Below are 20,876 nucleotides of genomic sequence, written 5' to 3'. Positions count from 1 at the left end.
AAGGACAACAACCACCCGAGCCACTGCCTGTTCACCCCGCTATCATCCAGAAGGCGAGGTCAGTACAGGTGCATCAAAGCGGGGGCCGAGACACTGAAAAACAGCTTCTATCTCAAGGCCATCAGACTGTTAAACAGCCATCGCTAACATTGAGTGGCTGCTGCCAACATACTGACTCAACTCTAGCCACTTTAATAATGGAAAAATGGATGTAATAAATGTATCACTAGCCACTTTAAACAATGGCACTTTATATAATGTTTACATACTCTACATTACTCATCTCATATGTATATACTGTACTCTATACCATCTATTGCATCTTGCCATCTTGATGTAATAAATGTATCTGTTAATGGGATTTATCTGTTAATTGAATGATTAGAATATTCCACCCTGAAACCATATAATTGTATGGAATTGTATGTATAAAACATTTTTTTAATTATAATCAATTAATGTGTAGTTCTAGTCAGAATTAGGGTAAAACAATATAGCTAATGTTTGTCTTTATGGTATTTTAAATACAGAATGTCTGAGCAAAGTTCGGCGCCGACCTGACTAGAGATTTGGGAGAGAACGGGGAGTAAGTCTCAAGGTCTCCTTAATCTCTGTCGGCTGGGTAGTGAGACAGTATGTGCGTAGGATACCTTCTGTTAGTGTGAATGTGTGTGCGTAGCAGGACATTGTGTGCTAATGTTAGTGTGGATGTGTGTGCGTATGGTTGTGTGAAGGTGTGTGCGTGAGAAGCCAGTATAAAATGAATTGTTTTTTTTATTCTTGACTTTAGAACGTTCCCGTGAATAAACCTTATTGACTATTTTAGCTGGGCCTCTGTCTGTTTCATTTCAATCAGTATCTTACAAATCCTGATCGAGCAGACTGAGTAGTTTGATTGAATTGGTTTATGAACATGGAGAACATAATTCTCTTGACAGTATCACTAGCCACTTTAAACATTGCCACTTTATATAATGTTTACATACCCTACACTACTCATATATATATATTCTGTACTCTACACCATCTACTGCATCTTGCCTATGCCGTTCGGCCATCACTCATTCATGTTTTATGTACATATTCTTATTCATTCCTTTACACTTGTGTGTATAAGGTAGTTGTTGTGAAATTGTTAGGTTAGATTACTGGTTAGATATTACTGCATGGTCGGAACTAGAAGCGCAAGCATTTCGCTACACTCGCGTTAACATCTGCTAACCATGTGTATGTGACAAATAAAATTTGATTTGATTTGATTTAAATATATATTTTGTTGTCCAACATATTAGGCTATTAGGCATATTAGGCAAATTAGATGGAATTCAAGTGCTGTTACATCTGTCACAATGTAAAAAAACAAAAACAATTATTTGTTGTTTTACACATAAAAACAGGATGCTTGCTGACGTATGTAGCGCAGCTGAAAGTCGAGTGGAGTGGAATGGATTCGGTTCATCAGTTGTCCTGATGAGCTCTTCCCAGCTACCAATTTTTTAATGGGCTGGCTAGCTGGCAAGAACATCATCATGGCGCTAATTAAAACGTGTAATATAAAGTGATGTTTATTTTAATGGGCAAGGGAGAAATAACTTGTAGTACTGGTAACAAACTGGATGTCAGCAATTGGCTAACGTAACAAGCCAGTGTGAATGACCAGTACAACGGTGTTGTATCGAGGTGCTTTGCCGATGTGAGTTCCATCCCAATGGGCAGCAGTTGCTTCCCACCGGGCATCTGTAAGCTATCACATTTTGCAGGCGGTAGCTAACGTGGCAAATTTGTTCCATCCCATTTGATTTTATTTGTATAATAGCAGCCTACACGAGAAATAACTTATAATATTGGTAGTAACCAATAATATTGGTAGTAACCATCTGAATGTCACGTGATACAGTCTACTGCTCAATGGAGAACGTTTACGCTGCAAACTGACAACACAACAACACCTGGCACGGTGTCCTTCGCTCCCGCTTGCTGCAGTAAGAAGAGGGAATTAGCTATATAGTGTATTCCCTATCAGGCCAGTGTTACAGCTAAAGCACATTTATTACAGGCTAGTGATTTTCACTGAAATGTACAACTATGGCATTGAAGTCAGACAAGTTGAGACTTCTGAAGTTTCTGGCCACAAGCACAAACTAGCTAGCTGGAAAGGTATCATCAGGACCACTGACTGAACTCGACTCTCGCTGCGCGGCATATGTCATAGCCGACTCAGATAGTCGTGATGATGACCTGATTCTTGGGCATCCAACTCGGGCATCCAACTGGCACTTTAATGACCAGTATGATGACACGCCCAACATGGTGAGGGAAGTGGCAACCAGTGTTGTGGACCCATTCGGCTTCAACGCTAAGGATGGGTCAGAAGAGTCATTCCAAGGCTCTGACTAACTACGCGCTGTCCTGTGTGCAGTCTTAGCTAGGCTAGAGCTCTCAAGCCACAGCCTCTGTCACTAACTCTTTATTTAAGAATGCTGGCACCTACACCGTTCGGTGTGCCACCTTCACCGGCTTTTCTTATGGAGCTTCTGAGATGCTGGGCCGTCCCACATGTTCTCGCCCACCAAGGCAAGGATAGTAGAATGCTTTCTGCCTTGTGCAGCGCAAACAACATGGGCTGGACCATATGCCTATGCATAGCAGAGCTGATGCTTTCCCCAGATGAAGCCCTGAAGGATGACGCCCGCTTCCCCAGACCTCAGTGCAGGGCCACTGATGACCTACTGTCACGGGCCAACGACACAGTGGCCTGCATTGGGAAAGTTCTCCACTTTCACGGACGGTCAACGTCTTTCAGAACATAGCCGAAGTGGAATGGTTCACATTCTTTGGACTTAAAGGACGCTTATTTTCACGTTCTTGTGTTACCGGAACACAGACGTTTTGTGCAGTTTGCCTTCCAAAGCCAGGCATACCAGTTTGCGGTATTACCCTTTGGCCTCTCCCTGGCTCTTCGTGTCTTCACAAGATGCATGAGTGCAGCCCTGAGCTTACAATTATTTAATAATCATTCATATAATAATAATAATAATTACCTCGATGACTGGCTCATCTGCATGCCCTCTCGCGCACTGGGTCTTACCATGAACAACTAAAAGAGCAACTTCACTCCAAGCCAAAAGGTCACTTTTACCACAGAGGACGATGAGAGAGCCTATAGGGAGGAGGTCAGTGACCTGGCAGTGTGGTACCAGGGCAACTACCTCTCCCTCAACGTCAGCAAGAAACAGGAGTTGATGGTGGACTACAGGAAACGGAAGGCAGAGCACGTCCCCGGCGGGTCGAGAGCTTCACATTCCTTGTTGTCCACCTCACTAAAGAATCATCATGGTACACACACACCAAAACAGCCGTGAAGAAGGCACAACAATGCTGCTTCCCACTCAGGAGCCTGAAAAGATTTGGCATGGGCCCTCAGGTACTCAAAAAGTTATACAGCTGCACCATTGAGAGCTTCTTGATTGGCTGCATCACCGCTTGGTATGGCAACTGCTTTGAATCCAACTGCAAGGCGCTATGGGGGTAAGGCATTTGGCCAAGTACATCAGTGGGGTCGAGCTTCCTGACATCCAGGATGGCTATACCAGGTAGTGTCAGAGGAAGGCCCTAAAAATGGTCAAATACTCCAGCCACCAAAGTTATAGACTATTCTCTTTGCTCGCGCATGGCAATCGATACCGATGCACCAAATCTGGACCCTCAATAGGACCCTGAACAGATTCTACACCCAAGTCGTAAGACTGCTAAATAGTTACAGTTGAAGTCGAAAGTTTACATACACTTAGGTTGGAGTCATTAAAACTTGTTTTTCAACCACTCCGCAAATTTCTTGTGAACAAACTATAGTTTTGGCAAGTTGGTTAGCACATCTACTTTGTGCATGACACAAGTAATTTTCCAACAATTGTTTACAGACAGATTATTTAACTTATAATTCACTGTATCACATTTCCAGTGGGTCAGAAGTTTACATACACTAAGTTGACTGTGCATTTAAACAGCTTGGAAAATTCCAGAAAATGATGTCATGGCTTTAGAAGCTTCTGATAGGCTAATTGACATAATTTAAGTCAATTGGAGGTGAAACTGTGGATGTATTTCAAGGCCTACCTTCAAACTCAGTTCCTCTTTGCTTGACGTCATGGGAAAATCAAAAGTGATCAGCCAAGACCTCAGGAAAAAAATTGTAGCCCTTCACAAGTCTGGTTCATCCTTGGGAGCAATTTCCAAACGCCTGAAGGTACCACGTTCATCTGTACAAACAATAGTACGCAAGTATAAACACCATGGGACCACGCAGCTGTCATACCGCTCAGGAAGGTGACGTTTTCTGTCTCCTAGAGATGAACGTACTTTCGTGCGAAAAGTGCAAATCAATCCAAGAACAACAGCAAATTACCTTGTGAAGATGCTGGAGGAAACAGGTACAAAATTATCTATATCCACAGTAAAACGAGTCCTATATCGACATAACCTGAAAGGCCGCTCAGCAAGGAAGAAGCCACTGCTCCAAAACCGCCATAAAAAAGCTAGACTACGGTTTGAAACTGCACATGGGGACAAAGATCGTACTTTTTGGAGAAATGTCCTCTGGTCTGATGAAACAAAAATAGAACTGTTTGGCCATAATGACCACTGTTATGTTTGGAGGACAAAGGGGGAGGCTTGCAAGCCAAAGAACACCATCCCAACCGTGAAGCACGGGGGTCACAGCATCATGTTGTGGGGGTGCTCTGCTGCAGGAGGGGCTGGTGCACTTCACAAAATAGATGATATAATGAGGGAGGAAAATTATGTCGATATATTGAAGCAACATCTCAAGACATCAGTCAGGAAGTTAAAGCTTGGTCGCAAATGGGTCTTCCAAATGGACAATGACCCCCAAGCATGCTTCCAAACTTGTGGCAAAATGGCTTAAGGACAACAAAGTCAAGGTATTGGAATGGCCATCACAAAGCCCTGACCTCTATTCCTATAGAAAATTTGTGGGCAGAACTGAAAATGCGTGTGCGAGCAAGGAGGCCTACAAACCTGAGTCAGTTACCCCAGCTCTGTCAGGGGGAATGGGCCAAAATTCACCCAACTTATTGTGGGAAGCTTGTGGAAGGCTACCCGAAACGTTTGACCCAAGTTTACCAATTTAAAGGTAATGCTATCAAATACTAATTGAGTGTATGTAAACTTCTGACCCACTGGGAATGTGATGAAATAAATAAAAGCTGAAATAAATAATTCTCTCTACAATTATTCTTACATTTCACGTTCTTAAAATAAAGTGGTGATCCTAACTGACCTAAAACAGGGAATTTTTTATTAGGATTCAATGTCAGGAATTGTGAAAAACTGAGTTTAAATGTATTTGGCTAAGGTGTATGTAAACTTCCGACTTCAACTGTAGATAGATAGTTAACCAATAGCTACCCGGACTGTCTGCATTGACACTTTTTGCACTAAACTCTTTTGACTCATCACATACGCTTCTGCTACTGTTCATCTATCCTATTGCCCATTCACTTTATTCCTACCTATATATTCTACCTCAATGACCTTGTACCCCTGCACATCGACTCGGTACTGGTACCCTGTGTATATAGCAAAGTTATATACACAGTGGCGCAGCGGTCTAAGGCACTGCATATCAGTATTAGAGGCATCACTACAGACACCCTGGTTCAAATCCAGGCTGTATCACAACTGACCGTGATTGGGAGTCCCACAGGGCGGCGCACAATGGCACAGCATCGTCTGAGTTTGGCCGGTGTAGGTTGTCATTGTAAATAAGAATTTTGTTCTTAACTGACTTGCCTAGTTAAACTCAATGTGTTATTATTTCTATTTTTTCCTCTCAGTATTGTTGGGAAGGGCCCGTAAGGAAGCATTTCACTGTTAGTCTACACCTGTTGTTTACGAAGCATGTGACGAATGACATTTTATTTTATTTGGTGGTTACTGGCTTAATTAACATGAGTATGGGCTAAAGTAACAAAATCATGAAACAAATCCTTCCGATGTCTGAAATGTATTAACTTTTATTGAAAAAGTATTCATTCCAGCAAACAAAGAAAGGCACACAACTCCAGAGGACAAACATAGGTGGGTGTTTCATAATTATAATTTTTTTAAACTATTGAGCTAGATTCCACAAAGCCTGGTCTCGGCTCCACTTTGTTGGTGAATTTCTTCCGAAACTTCCTTCACCATGGAGTGGAGTTTAGTCCGCCAGACAGACAACTAACTTCTTGTAGTCCACATTTTAGCAATATCAGAGCTTGCAATATTGGGTTAAATGAGCTTATTGGGTTACATTAGCTTTTTGAGTTTAGGGGGTGTGTGACAAAATATATCAATTGAACCACTTTTGCAGTAAAATATTTTACACAACCATTGCACACACATTGCATAAATGGGAGACATTAATGATGTGAAGAAACATGGTTGTGTTTTGCTCTACCTCGAGTAGGAGTATCTCAAAAATGTGGGGGCCTTGCCACTAGCCTATCTGTCATCAACTCAGCAATGTCACTCACAGACACAACATACCAGTGACTGGCAGTACATGTCATGTTCCTTTTTATACAGGAAAGATGTTTTAATTACTATACATTGCGTATATCTTCCCTTGTAGTGAGTGACAGTGTTGTAATGGAGTATCCACCCGACCATAACTCCTGGCATAAAGACGTGGACTACTGGGATGAGAGATACAAGACAGAGCTTTTGTTTCAGTCTCCAAGGTCCAGAATCTGCTGGAGCAACACGTCAAGTATGAGAATGCCATCCTTGTGCTTGGTATGTGTTTTGTCCTTACTTGCTCAGCTATAGCTACTTGACATAATTTCTGAAGAAATATCGGGCCTTAGACATATTGCACAAATTGAATATTTGTTGTCATCGTTTGGTAATGTTGATGAAAAGAGTGGATAGGGACAGTTTGAGTTTTGGCTTTATAGCTAACATGACAGAGCACAAGATGTCACTGTAAGACAACTTTTGAAAATGTCCATGTTCAGGTTGCTCATGATATAATTATCCCAACCCTGCAAGTTCTTCTGTGCCTGATTAGGGAGTTCTACACAAGTGGATGAAAGTAATTTGTGGAGATGTATGAGCAGGTTTTGTAGCTTTTTAGTGCTATGCATCAATTTGAGCTACAAACATTTTCCGTCCAGCACATATCTTACAGTGATAACGGGAGCAGACTGATAGCTGTGGTAGCCTACGCTGCCTATTATTTGAATGCAAGTGTTAACATCATGGATTGATTTTTAAAAATAAAGTTATATTATTATTTGCTATCCTACAGACACCCGACCCAAGCCCATGTGGCTATCTATCCCAGTAGTGAAAACATTTCCTTGTGGAATATTACAGAACGTTTATGCTGACAAAGGTGTTCAACATGGTTGCATTATTTCGATGGAATATCACTCAGAAAACGGTTTTATAGAGCCCTGAATAATACTATCCCAGTGCAGAGGATTCCAATGTCAACCTTGCTGATATTTGTTTTTCTCTGGCTTCAAGTGTTGCACTGTAGTTACAGTGACCATGCATGGGCCTAGGGGGCACTGTTGCTTCAGTGGTCTGTTGTCACTGCGCTACTGTAGGTACCTTGTATGCGCAGCAGCACTCTTGGTTGGGAGGGTGTGATGTTGAAAATGAGCATCAGGAAACGACAGGGGCTTTCTGGACTATGATGGGGGTAAGACCAGTGTCGTCAAGGGACTATGATAGGGTAAGACCAGTGTCGTCAAGGGACTAGGGTAGGGTAAGACCAGTGTCGTCAACAGCTAGGCACCTGGCACGCACTCCTCCATGGAAAACTGTCGTCTTTCACGCAACACTGGGAGAGAAATTTCCCTCAGATCAAACAAGTTCACTTAGATCTGATATCAAATCGCCTCTCTGCTCATACAGTGGTATGGTGTTGACTACAGTGCCGAGAAAACGTTTGTGAACCCTTTAGGAATTTCTGTATTCCTGCATAAATTTGACCTAAAATGCGATCAGATTTTCATCTAAGTCCTTATAATAGATCAAGTGAACCTGATTAAACAAGTTATTTATTGAGCAAATTGATCCAACATTCAATTTCTTTGTCAGAAAAAGTATGCAAACCTATAGCTTGATCAATTTATATAAAATGACATGTACATGTAGGTAGAAATTAAATCAAATGAAATTGTATTTGTCACATGCGCCGAACACAACACCTTACAGTGAAATGCTTACTTACAAGCTCTTAGCCAACAATGCAGTTTTAAGAAAATCCCTAAAAAAGTAAGTGATAAGAATAACAAATAATTAAAGAGCAGCAGTAAATAACAATAGCGTCGGCTATATACAGGGGATACCGGTACAGAGTCAGTGTGTCAATGTGCGGGGGCACCGGTGTCGAGGTAATTGAAGTAATTATGTACATGTAGGTAGAGTTATTAAAGTGGCTATAAATAGATTATAACAGAGAGTAGCAGCAGCGTAGGCAATGCAAATAGTCTGGGTAGCCATTTGATTAGCTGTTCAGGAGTCTTATGGCTTGGGGGTAGAAGCTGTTTAGAAGCCTCTTGGACCTAGACTTGGTGCTCAGGTACCGCTTGCCGTGCGGTAGCAGAGAGAACGGTCTATGACTAGGGTGGCTGGAGTCTATGTATTAAGAGCAGTAAAACATGTAGTATTTGATTCCATATTCCTTGCATGCAATGACTCCACCAAGCTTGTGGCTCTACAAACTTGTTGGACGCATTTGTAGATTGTTTTCGTCCTGTTTATGGTCATGTTTTGCACAACAATAACCGAATGGTGGAATAATGACTTGTGCCCATGTTGGAGTCACTTTTATTGTGAGTAAGAATAGACTATGTTTCTGAGCACTTCATGTGGGTGCTACCATGATCAAGGATAATCATGAATACATCTTGAATAATGATCAGTTAGAAGGTTACAGAGGCAAAAAGATCATGCCAACCACCCCTGTTATTAGTAATGGTGAGAAGTTAGCAAGTTTTGTTGTAGCCACTGTAACTCTCACTCATCATTATTCATGATTCATTCATATTTTTTCTTAATCATGCCATGTTCAAAAACATCTCATCTACTTACTTAAAAAATGTAATTACTCCAGTCATCTTTCACCATTAAGTTACTATTGGTCAAAACATAACCCAAAACACAACCAAAAAAAACTGCAACTGCATCCAATGAGTTTGTAGAGTCACAGGCTTGATGAAGTAATTTCGTGCAAGGATTATGGGACCAAATACTAAACTTTTGACTACTTTAATACACATAATTGAGCTGATTAATCTAGAGGTCCACATACTTTTTCCGACAAAGAAATGTAATATTGGATAACTTTCTCAATAAAGAAATGGAAAAAGTACAATTGTGTTTGTGTTATTTTTTAAAACCTCTACAGGATCGTTGTCCCCCCGCGGGACGGTTGAGCTAATGTGATTAGCGTGAGGTTGAAAGTAACAAGAACAATTCCCAGGACATAGACATGTCTTTTATAGGCAGAACGCTTAAATTCAATTTACAGTATCTATTACAGTGAAAACATACCATGCTATTGTTTGAGGAGAGTGCACAGTTATGTACTGTACTTGAAAATGTATAAATTTACCAAATAGCCGAATACCTTACAGTGAAATGCTTACTTACGAGTTCATAACCAAAAATGCAATTAAAAAAAACCTGGATAAGAATAAGAAATAAAAGTAACTAGTAATTAAAGAACAGCAGTAAAATAACAATAGCGAGACTGTATACAGGGGGGTACCGGTACAGAGTCAACGTGCGGGGGACACCGGTTAGTTGATGTAATATGTACATGTAGGTAAAGTTATTAAAGTGACTATGCATAGATGATATCAACAGAGAGCAGCAGCGGTGTAAAAGAGGGGAGGGGGGGGGGGGGGGGGCATTGCAAATAGTCTGGGTAGCCATTTGAATAGGTGTTCAGGAGTCTTATACTTGGGGGCAGAGAGAACAGTCTATGACTAGGGTAGCTGGAGTCTTTCACAATTTTTAGGGTCTTCCTCTGACACTGCCTGGTATAGAGGTCCTGGATGGTAGGAAGCTTAACCCCAGTGATGTACTGGGCTGTTCACACAACCTTCTGTAGTGACTTGCGGTCGGAGGCCGAGCAGTTGCCCTGCCAGGCAGTGATGCAACCAGTCAGGATGCTCTCGATGGTGCAGCTGTAAAACCTTTTGAGGATCTGAGGACCCATGCCAAATCTTTTCAGTCTCCTGAGGGTGAATAGGTTTTGTCGTGCCCTCTTCACAACTGTCTTGGTGTGCTTGGACCATGTTAGTTTGTTGGTGATGTGGACACCAAGGAACTTGAAGCTCTCAACCTGCTCCACTGCAGCCCCGTCGATGAGAATGGGGGCGTGATCGGTCCTCTTTTTACATTAGTCCACAATCATCTCCTTTGTCTCGATCACATTGAGGGATAAGTTGTTGTCCTGGCACCACACAGCCAGGTCTCTGACCTCCTCCCTATAGGCTGTCTCGTCGTTGTCGGTGATCAGGCCTACCACTGTTGTGTCATCGGCAAACTTAATCAATGAATCAAATGTATTTACAAAGCCCTTCTTACATCAGCTGATGTCACAAAGTGCTGTACAGAAACCCAGCCTAAAACCCCAAACAGCAAGCAATGCAGGTGTAGAAGCACGGTGGTGTTGATGATGGTGTTGGAGTCGTGCCTGGCCGTGCAGTCATGAGTGAACAGGGAGTACAGGAGGGGACATAGCACGCACCCCTGAGGGGCCTCTGTGTTGAGGATCAGCATGGCGGATGTGTTGTTACCTACCCTTACCACCTGGGAGTGACCCATCAGGAAGTCTAGAATCCAGTTGCAGAGGGAGGTGTTTAGTCCCAGGGTCCTTAGCTTAGTGATGAGCTTTGAGGGCACTATGGTGTTGAACGCTGAGCTGTCGTCAATGAATAGCATTCTAACATAGGTGTTCCTTTTGTCCAGGTGGGAAAGGGCAGTGTGGAGTGCAATAGAGATTGCATCATCTGTGGATCTGTTGGGGCGGTTTGCAAATTGGAGTGGGTCTAGTGTTTCTAGGATAATGGTGTTGATGTGAGGCATGACCAGCCTTTTGAAGCACTTGAGTGACCAGCCTTTTGAAGCACGTGAGTGACATGACTTGATGCAGCATTTTGAACAGAAATGCAATGGTTCATTGGATCAGTCTAAAACTTTGAACATACACTGCTGCGATCTAGCGGCCAAAATCTAAATTGCACCGAGAGTCCTAAGTCATATAATGACCTTTCTCTTGCATTTCAAAGATGATACAAACAAATACATAGAAAATGCCTGTTTTTTCTGTGTATTATCTTTTACCAGATCTAATGTGTTATATTCTCTTTCATTCATTTCATATTTCCACAAACTTCTAAGTGTTTCCTTTCAAATGGTATCAAGAATATGCATATCCTCACTTCAGGTCCTGAGCTACAGGCAGTTAGATTTGGGTATGTCATTTTAGGTTAAAAAAAAAAAGGGTCAGATCCTTAAGAGGATCAAACTGTTAGTTTCACTTTAGCTATTGTTAGGACTTACACAAAAAACTACATACACGCAAAATGTAAAGTGCTGGTCCCATGTTTCATGAGCTGAAATAAAAGATCCCAGATATGTTCCATATGCTTATTTCTCTCAAATGTTTTGCAAAATTTGTTTACATCCCTGTTAGTGAGCATTTCTCCTTTGCCAAGATAATCCACCTGGCAGGTGTGGCATATCAAGAAGCTGATTAAACAGCATGATCATTACACAGGTGCACCTTGTGCTTTGACAATAAAAGGTCAATCTAAAATGTGCTGTTTTGTCACACAATGCCACACAATGTCCACCAGAGCTATTTCCAGAGAATTGAATGTTAACTTCTTTACCATAAGCTGCCTTCAACGTCGTTTTAGAGAATTTGGCACTACTTCCAACTGGCCTTACAACCGCAGACCACGTGTAACAACGCCAGCCCAGGACCTCCACATCCAGATTCTTCACCTGCGGGATGGTCTGAGACCAGCCACCCTGACAGCTGATGAAACTGTGGGTGTGCACAACCAAAGAATTTCTGCACAAACTGTCAGAAACCGTTTCAGTGAAGCTAATCTGCGTGCTCTTCGTCCTCAGCAGGGCCTTGGCCTGCAGTTCGGCGTCGTAACCGACTTCAGTGTGCAAATGCTCACCTTCGATTGCCACTAGCACACTGGAGAAGTGTGCTCTTCATGGATTAATCCTGGTTTCAAATGTACCGGTATGTATGGCATTTGGGTGGGCAAGCGGTTTGCTGATGTCAATGTTGTGAACAGAGTGCCCCATGGTGGCTGTGGGGTTATGGTATGGGAATGCATAATCTATGGACAACGAACACAATTGCATTTATAGATTACAATTTGAATGCACAGATATACCGTGAAGAGATCCTGAGGTCCGTTGTCGTGACATTCATCTGGTGCCATCCCCTCATGTTTCACCGAGATAATGCTCGGCCTCATGTCTCAAGGAGCAGTACATGATTCCTGGAATCTGAAAATGTCCCAGTTTTTCCATGGCCTGCATACAGACCAGACATGTCACCCATTGAGCATGTTTGGGATACTCTGGATCGACGTGTACGACAGCGTGTTCCAGTTCCGTCACTATCCAGCAACTTCGCACAATCATTGAAGAGAAGTGGGACAACATTCTACAGGCCCCAATCAACAGCCTGATCAACTCTACGCGAAGGAGATGTGTCACGCTGGTTTTCTCATCCATGTCCCTAACTTTTTTTTTAAGCGAAAAAAGAAACGTCCTCTCACTGTCAACTGCGTTTATTTTCAGCAAACTTAACATGTGTAAATATTTGTATGAACATAACAACATTCAACAACTGAGACATAAACTGAACAAGTTCCACAGACATGTGACTAACAGAAATTGAATAATGTGTCCCTGAACAAAGGGGGGTCAAAATCAAAAGTAACAGTTAGTATCTGGTGTGGCCACCAGCTGCATTAAGTACTGCAGTGCATCTCCTCCTCATGGACTGCACCAAATTTGCCAGTTCTTGCTGTGAGATGTTACCCCACTCTTCCACAAAGGCACCTGCAATTTCCTGGACATTTCTGCGGGGAATGGCCCTAGCCCTCGCCCTCCGATCCAACAGGTGCCAGATGTGCTCAATGGGATTGAGATCCAGGCTCTTCGCTGGCCATGGCAGAACACTGACATTCCTGTCTTGCAGGAAATCACACACAGAACGAACAGTATGGCTAGTGGCATTGTCATGCTGGAGGGTCATGTCAGGATGAGCCTGCAGGAAGGGTACCACATGAGGGAGGAGGATGTCTTCCCTGAAACGCACAGCATTGAGATTGCCTCCAATGACAACAAGCTCAGTCCGATGATGCTGTGACACACCGCCCCAGACCATGACGGACCCTTCACCTCCAAATCGATCCCACTCCAGAGTACAGGCCTCGGTGTAATGGTCATTCCTTCGACGATAAACGTGAATCTGACCATCACCCCTGGTGAGACAAAACCGCGACTCATCAGTGAAGAGCTGCCTGTCTGGTCCAGCGACGGTGGGTTTGTGCCCATAGGCGACGTTGTTTACTGGTGATGTCTGGTGAGGACCTGCCTTACAACAGGCCTACAAAACCCGCAGTCCAGCCTCTGAAGAGGCAACTCTGGGATGCTGGCATTCTAGGCAGAGTTGCAAAGAAAAAGCCATATCTCAGACGTGCCAATAAAAATAAGATTAAGATGGGCAAAAGAACACAGACACTGGACAGTTGAACTCTGCCTAGAAGGCTAGCATCCCGGAGTCGCCTCTTCACTGTTGACGTTGAGACTGGTGTTTTTCGGGTACTATTTAATGAAGCTGCCAGTTGAGGACTTGTGAGGTATCAGTTTCTCAAACTAGAAACTCTACTGTACTTGTCCTCTTGCTCAGTTGTGCACCGGGGCCTCCCACTCCTCTTTCTATTCTGGTTAGAGACAGTTTGCGTTGTTCTGTGAAGGGAGTAGTACACAGTATTGCACGAGATCTTCAGTTTCTTGGCAATTTCTCGCATGGAAGAGCCTTAATTTCTCAGAACAAGAATTGACTGACGAGTTCCGGAAGAAAGTTTTTTGTTTCTGGCCATTTTGAGCCGGTAATTGAACCCACAAATGCTGATGCTCCAGATACTCAACTAGTCTAAAGGCCAGTTTTATTGCTTCTTTAATCAGAACAACAGTTTTCAGCTGTGCTAACATAATTGCAAAAGGGTTTTCTAATGATCAATTATCCTTTTAAAATTGGATTAGCTAACACAACGTGCCATTGGAAAACAGGAGTGATAAGGTGAATGCACCAATTTGTAAGTCGCTCTGGATAAGAGCGTCTGCTAAATGACTTAAATGTAATGTAAATGTATGTAGATATTCCATAAATAAATCTGCCGTTTCCAGCTACAATATTCATTTACAACATTAACAATGTCTACACTGTATTTCTGATCAATTTGATGTAATTTTAATGGACAAAGAATTAGCTTTTCTTTCAAAAACAAGAACATTTCTAAGTGACCCCAAACTTTTGAACGGTAGTGTATACAGTTGAAGTCAGACCTTTCCATACACCTTAGCCAAATACTTTAAACTCCGTTTTTCACAATTTCTGACATTTAATCCTAGTAAAAAATCCCTGTTTTAGGTCAGTTAGGATCACCACTTAATTTTAAGAATGTGAAATGTCAGCATAATAGTTGAGAGAATGATTTATTTCAGCTTTTATTTCTTTCGTCACATTCCCAGTGGGACAGAAGTTTACATACACTCAATTAGTATTTGGTAGCATTGCCTTTACATTGTTTAGCTTGGGTCAAACATTTTGGGTAGCCTTCCACAAGCTTCCCACAATAAGTTGGGTACATTTTGGCCCATTCCTCCTGACAGAGCTGGTGTAACTGAGTCAGGTTTGTAGGCCTCCTTGCTTGCACACGCTTTTTCATTGTTTTGATGTCTTCACTATTATTCTACAATGTAGAAAATAGTAAAAATAAAGAAAAACCCTGGAATGAGTAGGTATGTCCAAACTTTTGACTTGTACTGTATGTGTGTCTAATTTAACTAACTAACTAATTAATGGATTAATAGTCCCACTCCAATCCCTCTCTCTCTCTTCATCTCTCTCACCCCCTCCTAGTAACAGTAACGAACTCAATAATGACCCCATACTCCCAGGGGACATTCTTCCCAGTGGTGATGTACATAGCAATTATTGACTGTTGCACCATTCGCATTAGCAGTTAGTGACTAAGGTTTCTATGGTTCGTTGTGTAACTGTTTATGGCCCTGTAGTCCAACCCGCTGTTCAGTCATCTAGCCACTCACATTACATCACTGATCTCACGCCAGTCACCCCACTCACCGCCATTGATTCTCCACAACGTCCATCAGTATTGGATATCAAAGACCTCCGTCGCTAGATGGTCGTTAGCCTATATATAGAAGTAGTGGAAGTGTTTATGACTCCATCTAGATTCTAGGGCAGCAGTTTCCACAGACTGGTGTTGATTTAGGCCTGTTTGACTTGCTCACTAAAATGAACTGCACTGTTGTCTGTCAAGAAGCAAATGAGTTATATCACTGAAAGATGATTTCATGAAGAGAAACAGATTTTCTTTTTAAATGTATGAATGCTAAACTATAGTTTGACAGTTATTCAATTCTTTAAAGCTCCCATGTGATATCAAAACAACCCCAGAATATAGAATGGTTGACAATTTCTTTTGCGAAATCTCTCAAAATCAGTACTCCAAGCTGCAACCCCATACTACATGTCAGACATGGAGAACTGGTTAATATATGTATGTCAATGCTGGTTAATATATTTATAGAATATTATGTGAATCCTAAAAATGAAAAGGGCCAATTTGGGTGCAGTCATTTAGCTTCATTTGTCAGAGATCAACATACATGTCAACAAAATAATAATAACCCACCAATCTGAGATGGTGGGTTGAAATGACATGGAACGACTCGTGTCAGAAGTTTCACTCACTCACTCATTCACTCACTCACTCACTCACTCACTCACTCACTCACTCACTCACTCACTCACTCACTCACTCACTCACTCACTCACTCACTCACTCACTCACTCACTCACTCACTCACTCACTCACTCACTCACTCACTCACTCACTCACTCTGCTAAATACTGACAGGATGGAAAGGTAGTGGGTTATAGGGGGAGAGTACATGTTAGGGGTAAGAAGAGAGCAAGGGATGGAGAAGTCATGTCTGAACAACTATCAAGAGCTGCCGAGCTGGTATCAGAGCCATTGTCACCCATCCCACGGCAACTAGAAAGCTTTGCTCTTCTTCCTCCTAGTCCTCATTCCTCCTCCCTTTCCTAACACATGCATGTCCCCCTTGTGTCCTCCTCCTCACCCTCTTTCTCTCTTCCTCCTACTTTCCCCTTTCTCATGATTTTCCTCACTCTCTCTCCCTTCTGTCGACTCCCTTCTACTTCCCACCTCCTCCTCCTCCTCCTCCTCCTTTCCCTTTTCCTGCCTTTTCCCTCTCCAGCCTCCACTTGTCCACACCCACACACTTTTTTGTTGTTGTTATTTCTTCATTTTCCCTCCCCTCCTCCTCCCTCTCTCTATTTCTCATCCATGTCCTCTTTTCTTCACCATCTCTTAATTGATCAATGTACAGCATTGATTAAAAGGACGCAGGTGTGTGTGTGTAGCCTAGCGGCAGGTAGCCTAGCGGTTAAGAGCTTTGGACCAGTGTGTGTTTGTGTGTGTGTGTGTGTTAACCCCCTGTCATTCAGACCCCTGGGTGTCTTGTTGCTCTAGCTGCCCCCCCCCCCCTCCCTCCCCCTGTAGTAGTAACATAAGACACATGGATAACATATAAAGACATAAGACAGCTGAACATTAAAGTAACGAACCACATGTTCACGTTGATCATGAGACTGTGGTAATGGAGATATACTAAGGGACGTTCTGGCCCTCTTATTTTCTCCATTGTGCTGACAGACTGACCAGACACATGGGCACCTAAAACAATTGGACACACTAGACTTATAGTCTACACATTCCACTAAAAGCACACATACCAGAGAAATATGCCTAAGGCAACTGGACACTAATGATAAGAAGAGACATAGAGTCTGCCAATTCCAATAAGGACATACCAGAGAACATGCTGGGGCATTGAGTTAAATACAGGGTTGAGTCATAGGCCTATAGGATAGATGGACATATATTATTTTTAAGACAAGCACGGGTCTGGCCACTATTATAATTTAACTGAAAGCAGATAATGGGCGTTAGTAGGCGTGAACAAGCAGGAAGCCTGAACTAAAAAGATAATGATGGCAGGAAGAATTAGAGGAAGTATGCTTATTTGCATATGGGGTGGACCCATATGCTATTTATGTATAAATGTTGGAACCGGGGTTGGGAAGCGGGGTGTGTTCCGCGGGACATTCCGGCTGGCAATGCTCTGTATTAAAAGCCTAAATTGATTTCACAAGTTCTTACGAGTGTTATATTTTTGAGACGATTTACCACGACACCCCTCTCTAGCTTTCTTCCCTCTCTCCAACTCTCCCTTGTGGAAACAGGGAGCAGAGTTCAGGCTGATAAAATTGAGGGAGGATGGGAACCTTTCAGGAGAATAATAAAATGAGGAGGGAGAGTAGCGATGGCAGCCATTTTGACACGTTCAGTCCTTTTTTCCTGGGTAGGATAGATGGTGCTCCAGTAGATCACCTACGATCTGAGCCCGTATCCACAAAGCTTCTCAGAGTAGGAGTGTTAATCTAGGATCAGGTCCCCCTGTCCATGTGATCTTGTTCATTATGATCCATTAAGTACACATTTCACTAACAGTCCACACCTGTTGTTTACGAAGCATTTGATTAATAAAATCTGATTGATTGATCCAAAAGTTCAAACTGATCCAAGATGGAGGATCAGGAACTATCACTGCTTTAGTTTCATGACCACACCTCAGAAAGCAGGCATGACAATGACAATAAATGTAATTAATGACCATATAAAAAAAAATGACATTACATTTACATACCATTGACCACTAAGGATTGATATAGTCTATAATGAGTCCGATAGATGGTCTAGGCCTGTCTGTAGTTTGTAGGTTAGGGATGAGCTAAGACAAGAGAGCTATTCTGATATGTGGTATATACTGTATACTGTATATCAGGGGTCTCCAATTACATTCAGCCATAGGCCCATTTTTCCTTGAGCGGATGGTCGGGGGACCGGAATATAGTTATAAATAATTTGCACATGGCAAATTTACCGCAAGAATCCCAAACAGATATGGCATTTGACAAAAACAGAATAATTTATAACCTTGATTACATTGGAATACGATCACATATCTATTTATGCAAGGGAATACTTGGGAACAGATTTCCAAAATGAAAATCACTTTGAGCAATTTTTTTTGTGATTTTAGTCTTTTATGTCCAAGAACGAAAATGATATATATAAAAAATTATGAGCTCAAAGTGATTTGAAAACTTGGTCAGAAAACTTGAGGGGCCAAATAAATCACCCGCGGGCCGAATTTGGCATGCGGGCCTCCAATTGAGGAACCCTGCAGTATATGCTATATTTGTATTTTGTATTGGTATTTATTAGGGATCCCCATTAGCTGCTGCCACTGTTCCTGGGGTCTAAACACATTAAGGCACATAAAAGGCACATAAAACAAAAGATAAAACAGTTCATCATATAACATTATTACACCACTACATATCTACAAAACAAAATGTATAACACCACCATATAACAATATTACAATGTATGTGTGTGTAGAGTGTGTGTGCTAGCGTTTGTGTTCGTGTGCGTGTGTCTGTACCTGTGTGTGTCTCTTCACAGTACCCGCTGTTCCATGAGTTGTATTTGTATCTGTTTTTTATGTTCCATGTATTCATGGCTCTATGTACTACTGTGCGCCTTGGGGATTGTGAAGAGACCTCTGATGGCATGTCTTGTGCGGTATGCATGGGTGTATGAGCATTGTGCTAGTAGTTTAAACAGAAAGCTTGGTGCATTCAGCTTGTCAAACACTTCTTGCAAAAACAAGTAGTGATGAAGTCATTCTCTCCTCCACTTTGAGCCATAAGAGATTGACGGGCATATTATTAATGTTATCTCTTCGCATACATTTAAGGGCCAACTGTGCTGCCCTGTTCTGAGCCAATCGTAATATTCCTAAGTCCCTCTTTGTGGCACCTGACCACACGACTGAACAGTAGTGCAGTAGTCCAGCTATAGACAGTGTCTTTAGTGTGCACATGCAGTGATATGGGAGGCTGGAGGTTGTTTTATCTGCAGTGTCCTTTGCTCTGAACAGGAGACACACACACCAGCAAAAAAACAGCATCCAGTTATGTATCGTGTGCGGGGTATGTTATGTAATGCTGCTGCTCTAGCACCAGAAACACCTGCAAAGGAGGGAATAAGAACAATCGATTAGGTGCATCATCTGAAGGAAGGAAATTATGAATAAATGAATGGATGGATAAATTAAGGAATGAATGAAAAGGAATGAGGTTGAGGAGAGGTGGTGTGGATGGGCATCCAAACACCAGCACTTTCATGGAAACTCGCCCCCCTCAATGCTGCCTTTTGATTGGTTTGTTACAGGAAGCCATAAGGATGCAGCAGTCAGTCAGTGGGGTTACCCTCCCTGCCTGCCTCCCTCCCTCGTTCCTTTGCCGCTGTAAGGACTGGTGCTGCTTATGAATGAGCTCAGGGCCGCAGAATGTGAATGAACATCTGAAAAAGCGAGGGGGCGGGGGGTGGAGGGTGAATGGAAATCAGAGAGAGAGGGAGCGAGTGAAGGGTGGAGGGGAGGAATGATAACTACAGAGGAGGCGAAGGGGGAAGAGGAGGAGGAGAGGAAGAGGAGAGCGGGATTATGGAGGTATATTTCATTTTGAATTGTCCACATTTGCAAATAAAAGCTGAATTGCAGCATACATAGGCTAAGTAAGTAAGTTAAAAATGACAGATTGTGTATTGTGTGCTGGTCAGAGGGTGAATGGAAAAGACAAAATATTTAAGTGCCTTTGAACGGGTTATGGTAGTAGGTGCCAAGAGAAACTGTTGCAACATTGGAGTTCTTGACACCAGGTTTGTGTCAAGAACTGAAATGTTGCAACAGTTTCCTGTGTGTATCAAGAATGGCCCACCAACCAAAGGACATCGAGCCACTTAACACAGCTGTGGGAAGCAGTAGAGTCTGATGAAGACAGCTTGGCTGTCGAAACGTTGGATATTACATTTTTAGAGTGTGCTCTCTTTTATTTTCAAGGGAAGCATTAGAGTCAACATGGGCCAACATCCCTCTGGAATGCCTTCGACACCTTGTAGAGTCCATGCCCCGATTAATTGAGGCTGTTCTGAGCGCTGGATGGGGGGAGGGGGGGGGTGCGCAACTCCAATATTAGGAAGGTGTCCTTAATGTTTTGTGTACTCATTGTATATGAGATGTAATATACAATATTACAGTTAAGCAGCATTAAGCAGTCTCACACAGTAAGGCATAGGACTGTATCTGTCAGTCCGAGTAGGGGAAGGTTCAGTTTGTGACTAGATCGGCTAGATCTGCCACTGACAGGGCCTCTCATTTGAGGCACCCTTCCGAGTAGGGGGAAGGTTCCGTTTGTGACTGGATCGGGTAGATCTGCCCCTGACATGGCCTCTTGTCTGAGACACACATTTGTTGTAGTCCTGTGAATTTGCAAGGTTCTGGGGGCAAAGGATCTGCAGAGGTGGGTGCGACGGGACTCAAAGGACTACGACCCAGGTCATTGCGTG

General features: G+C 42.6%; 1 protein-coding gene and 1 pseudogene across 1 annotated transcript in view; both read left to right on the top strand.

Moving 5' to 3' along the window:
- Positions 1-6,648: 6,648 nt before the first annotated feature.
- LOC139560232 (EEF1A lysine methyltransferase 4-like) overlaps positions 6,649-20,876 on the top strand; it is a 96,921-nt pseudogene continuing 82,693 nt past the window's right edge.
- The window catches only part of LOC139560233 (transmembrane 9 superfamily member 2-like), a 53,759-nt gene continuing 52,790 nt past the window's right edge, over positions 19,908-20,876 (top strand). The window contains exon 1 of the mRNA XM_071376812.1: positions 19,908-19,980. Within this exon, the coding sequence (XP_071232913.1) occupies positions 19,975-19,980 (6 nt within the window). The 5' untranslated portion in view covers positions 19,908-19,974. The remainder of the gene's footprint in view (positions 19,981-20,876) is intronic.

Source organism: Salvelinus alpinus, chromosome 30 (assembly GCF_045679555.1).
Source record: "Salvelinus alpinus chromosome 30, SLU_Salpinus.1, whole genome shotgun sequence".
Classification (NCBI taxonomy): domain Eukaryota; kingdom Metazoa; phylum Chordata; class Actinopteri; order Salmoniformes; family Salmonidae; genus Salvelinus; species Salvelinus alpinus.
The sequence above is the reverse complement of the archived record's forward strand: the minus strand, read 5'-3'. Positions and strand labels throughout refer to the sequence as shown.